Source organism: Microtus oregoni, unplaced genomic scaffold (assembly GCF_018167655.1).
Source record: "Microtus oregoni isolate MIOR12 unplaced genomic scaffold, Mior012 000003F_ref0000135, whole genome shotgun sequence".
NCBI lineage: Eukaryota > Metazoa > Chordata > Mammalia > Rodentia > Cricetidae > Microtus > Microtus oregoni.
The window spans coordinates 14,247,387-14,252,440 of record NW_024543062.1 but is presented as its reverse complement, the minus strand read 5'-3'; the positions used below and the strand labels follow the sequence as shown (position 1 = coordinate 14,252,440).

Here is a 5,054-nt window from a genome sequence, read left to right as displayed (position 1 = left end):
ACCAACAGCACCTGAAGGTTTATAGTTAACAATACTGTCCCGCAGGAACACTTAGGATTTTCAATCGGGAACAAAGAAGCGTCGGCGCAAGCCACGCCCCTCTGTGAGGTCACAGGGCTCACCCCTAGAGCGGAGCCAATAGGAGCACTGGCCGGGGCCTTCCGGCCTGAGCAGCCAGCGGCGGCGGCGGGCGGAGCGCAGCGGCGTGATGGATCCGCCAACTCGTCCTCCCGTCTCCCGCCCACGGGCTCGAGTGCGCCCGCCGCCGCCGGAGGCGCTGCCCATTGCGGGCTTCGACGACGAGCTGTACGACTGCCTGGACTACTACTACCTGCGTGACTTCCCGGCCTCCGGAGCTGGCCGCAGCAAGGGCCGGACGCGGCGCGAGCAGCAACTGCGCACCAACCACCCGGTGCCCGGCGGCCACGAGCGCAAGGTGGCGCAGATCCTGATCAACGCGCAGCGCAAGCGGCGCCAACGCCAGCTGCAACCGCGGCCGCGCACGCGCCTGCCCTGAGAGGGTATGGGCAAGCAGAGCCCGTTGGTGGGGGGTAGGAAGTAGAATCGCCTATTATCTCAGGCTGGTCTCGAACTCCCTGTGTAGTGGAGGATTACCTTGAACCTCGTCCCGTCTCCAGCTTCCAAGAGCTAGGATGATGAGACAAGTGCAACAATGCCTAGCTCTTTCTCTCTTTTTTTTAAAAAATGGTTTTTCTTTTTTTTATTTATATTCTATGTATGAATGCTCTACATGTTTGCTGGCAGGCCAGAAGAGGGCATCAGATTCAATTATAGATGGTTGCAAGCCACCCTGTGGTTGCTGGAAATTGAACTCAGGACATCTGGAAGAGCAGCCAGTGCTCTTAACCACTGAGCCATCTTTCCAGCTCTCCTTCTTTTTAATAGTTTTATTTTTATTTTCTGGTTTTTTGAGACAGGGTTTCCCTGTGTAGTCCTGGCTGTCCAGGAACTCACTCTGTAGACCAGGCTGACCTCAAACTCACAGAGATCCATCTGCCTCTGCCTCCTGAGTGCTGGGATTAAAGGCGTGCGCCCCCACTGCCTGGCTTTTATTTTTTTATTTTCTGACACAGTGGTCTCATGTCGCCTAAACTGGCCTGGAACTCCTCAGCCTCCCCCGTTCCCCTCCAAATGCCGAAATTTCAACCATGGGCCATGGTCACATGCTGTGTTGTTTTAGTGATGCGGCCCAGTGTAGCTCAGGCTGCCATGGTATTTGTGACAATCCTCAACCTCTGCAGCCATGAGATTACAGGTCTGTGCCACCATGTTTTCGTTCATCTCTCACACCTTTCTATGACTTCCCGCGTTATTTGGAACTGTACCCGACCCCTCCCAGGTGTCTCCTGGCTGCTAGTGAAAGACTATGGTTTGGCAGTTTGCAGTTTGGTGAGAAAGGCCTCGCTCAGAAATGCCACAATATGTCTCAAGTCTATTCCGGCAGACAGGGCAGCTTACCCCTGTAAGCCATCCCAGTGCTCCAGAGACTGCTGCTGGAGTTGGAGGCCAACCACGCAGGGACCCAGTGTGAGGCAATGCCTCCAAACAAAACAGTCCCTCCTTGTTTGCTTTCTAATGCTGTGAGAGACACCTCGCGACCAAAGCACCTTGGGCAGGAAAGGGTTTCTTTCAGTTTAAAGAGGTCAGGGCAGGGACCCAAAGGCAGGAATTGAAGAGCAGTCCTTAGAGGTTCATGTTCCCTTGCCTTTCTTGTATCTCCCAGTACAATCCCAGCTCAGGTGATTGTGCCTACGGTGGGCTGGCCTCTTCCACATCAATCATTAATTGAGAAAATGCCCTCACAAGCCAATCTGATACCTCTGTCTTCCCAGATGACCCTAGTATGTGTCAAGTTGACAAAAACAAAAACAAAGGAAAAAAAAAAAGAACCAACAAAACAGGAGACAAGGGCTGGAGAGATGCCTCAGAGGTTAAGAGCACGGACTGCTCTTCCAGAGGTCCTGAGTTCAATTCCCAGTCTCATGCCACCCGTAATGAGATCTGGTGCCCTCTTCTGGCCTGCAAGCATACACGCAGGCAGAACACTGTACATAATAAATAAATCTTAAAAAAAAACAAACAAACCAGGAGACAAAAACCAGGTATGATGGTGCACACCTGTACTCCACTCTAGGGAAGAGGTGAGGGGGTCAGAAGTTCAAGGTCAGAGACTGGAGGTGGCTCAGCAGTGCTCTTTCAAAGGACACAGAATTGGTTCCCCCCACCTACATCCAGTGCCTCATATCCATCTGTAACTCCAATTCGAGAGGATCTAATACCCACTCTGGCCTCCGAGGAGACTGCATGCACTTCATACACAGACGTATATTTGGGCAAACACAAATATTTTTATTTTATTTATTATTATTATTATTGTTATTATTATTTTGTTTTTCGAGACAGGGTTTCTCTGTGGCTTTGGAGCCTGTCCAGGCTGGTCTCAAACTCACGGAGATCCGTCTGCATCGCCCGGCATATTTTTTTTAAACAAGTTTTTATTTATTTATTTATTATGTATACAATATTCTGTGTATGTCTGCAGGCCAGAAGAAGGCACCAGACCTCATTACAGACGATTGTGAGCCACTATGTGGTTGCTGGGAATTGAACTCAGGACCTTTGGAAGAGCAGGCAATGCTCTTAACCACTGAGCCATCTCTCCAGCCGCTATTTGGTTTTTTGAGATAGGATTTCCCTGTAGCTGTGGAGCCTGTTCTTTCACTCACTGTGTAGACCAGGTTGGCCTCGAACTTACAGAGATTTGCCTGCCGTTGTCTCCCAAGTGCTGGGATTAAAGGCATGTACCACCGCTGCTTGGCTCATTTTTTTTTATATAATTAAAAGATTTTTAAAAAGTTCAAGATTAGGGGCTGGAGAGATGGCTCAGAGGTTAAGCGCACTGACTGCTCTTCCAGAGGTCCTGAGTTCAATTCCCAGCAACCACATGGTGGGTCACAACCATCTGTAATGAGGTCTGGTGCCCTCTTCTGGCTTGCAGGCATACACACAGACAGAATATTGTAAACATAATAAAAAAAAAAAAGTTCAAGATTATTGGCTACATAGTCAGTTTGAGGCTAGCTTGGGCTACATGAGACAACAAAGGAAGCAGCTGAGAAGCAGCTCAGCTGAGAAGCAGCTCAGCTGACAGTGTTCTCCCAGTGTGCATAACTCCCCAGGGTCAGTCACCAGCACTGACTACGTACCAGTAATCTTGGCATGAGGGAGGGGGAGGAAGGAGGATCAAAAGTTTATGGTTAAAACCACAGAGAAACCCTGTCTCAAAAAAAAAAAAAAAGTTTATGGTTATCCTTGGTTACACAGTCTGAGGTCAGCCTGGGCTACTTGAGACCCTGTCTAAAAAAAAAAAAAAATAACAAAAACTACCGACTAGTGGCTCTGACCTGTTCTCCTTGCCCTCAGGAGGCAGAGGCAGGAGGATGCCTGGGCTTTGTTGTGAGTTTCAGATCCCCATGGGCTAGAGTGACACCTGGTCTCGCAGGAGAGAGAACTAGGAACTTCTAGTGCTCTTTGTAAGACCTGGGAGGGGGATAACTGATGTTCGTTTCTTTCTTATTTTCTACAGGAAACCTGAAAGACCTCTTAAAAGTATTTTCGCCCGCCACCGAGTTCCTCCATGTTGGTCAGCAGGCCTTTTTTGACAGTTTTTAAGCTTACCGCTTCAATCTTTCCTTCCTCACTAATTATTAAGGAAGTAGTTTCCAAGTGGGTGTGCCTCTTTAGGGTTTTCAATTAAAAGAGAACAAGAATGCATTTTAACTCTTCTGGGTTTCCTCCCTCCCCCTTCCCCGACCCCCTCCCCCAACTCAGGTTTGTCCTGTCCCTGTGCCTTCCCACCCCCCACCTCCCCACCCCCGCACCAAGGTGGTAACTGGTTGCCAGTAAGTGCTTGGACTGTAAAGTGTGAAGAAGAGATCACAAGGCTGGGGAGATAACTCATTTGTTAAAGTGATTGCAACCAAAGCCTGAGTTTGATCTTGAAAAGCCATGTTTTTTAAAAAGCCAGCGCAGTGGCCCAGTGTTTGGAAGGTAGAGACAAATTCCTGGGGCTCACCGGCCAACTAGTATAACCTGCCTTATGCGGTCCAGGCCAATGAGCAACGCTGCCTTTAAAAAAAAAAAAAAGATGGATGTGTCCTAAAGATCCATAGCTGATCGTGGGTAATTGCCTCTACATGTCCATACTCATGCTCAAGTTTGTGCGTGTGTGCACATGCACATGAGTGCACACCCACACCCACCACAAACAGTGAACCGGGGAGACCCAAGATAGGATGCTTTACAGGAAAGAATTCTACCCATATGCCATCTCTGAAAGTTCTTTTTTGGTTTTGGGGGTAGTATTTTGGGGAGTGATTGAGATTGGGTCTCTCTACGTAGCCTTGGCTGTCCTGAAACTTGCTGCAGAAACCAGTCTGGCCAGGAGCTCACGAGTTCTGTCTACCTCTGCCTCCTGAGTGTTGAAATTAAATATACGCACTACCACTTCAGGCTGAAGGTTTTTGTTTGTTCGTTCTCAAGACAGGGTTTCTCTGTGTAGTCCTGACTGTCCTGCAACTCTCCCTGAAGAGCAGGCTGGATTTGAACTCAAAGATCTGCCTGCCTCTGTCTCTGGAGTGCTGGTATTAAAGGCGTGCGCCACCACCCACCACCGCCCACCACCAGGCATCAGACTGGAGGTTTTAGTATGCATTACAGTAAGATATTGTGGTAGAGTGTTTGCCTAGCGTACTTGAAGCTATGGATTTCAGCCTTAGAGCCTACATTAATTGGGTGTGTGGGTAGAACATGCCTGTAATCCCAACACTTGGGAGTTGCAGGTCTAAAAATCAGAAGTTTGAGGTCATTCTTTGTAAGTTCAGGGCCGGCCTGGGCTTTGAGAGACCTTAAGAGTAGGCCATATTCAACAGTTGCTGAGGTCTCGCTTGTTTCACCAGAGCTCTTTGACATGGCTGCTGCAGTCCCCATTTTAAGAAAGAGATTCTAATAATGCCCTAGTTAGCTTCTTAAAA

General features: G+C 48.8%; 1 protein-coding gene across 1 annotated transcript; it reads left to right on the top strand.

The window, feature by feature from the left end:
• The first annotated feature begins 208 nt into the window (after nt 1-208).
• On the top strand, nt 209-3,789 carry Nupr2 (nuclear protein 2, transcriptional regulator). Its single transcript, XM_041646110.1, has 2 exons — nt 209-521; nt 3,608-3,789. The coding sequence occupies exon 1, from the start codon at nt 209-211 to the stop codon at nt 515-517; it is 309 nt and encodes a 102-aa protein (XP_041502044.1). The 3' UTR covers nt 518-521; nt 3,608-3,789.
• Nucleotides 3,790-5,054: the final 1,265 nt, after the last annotated feature.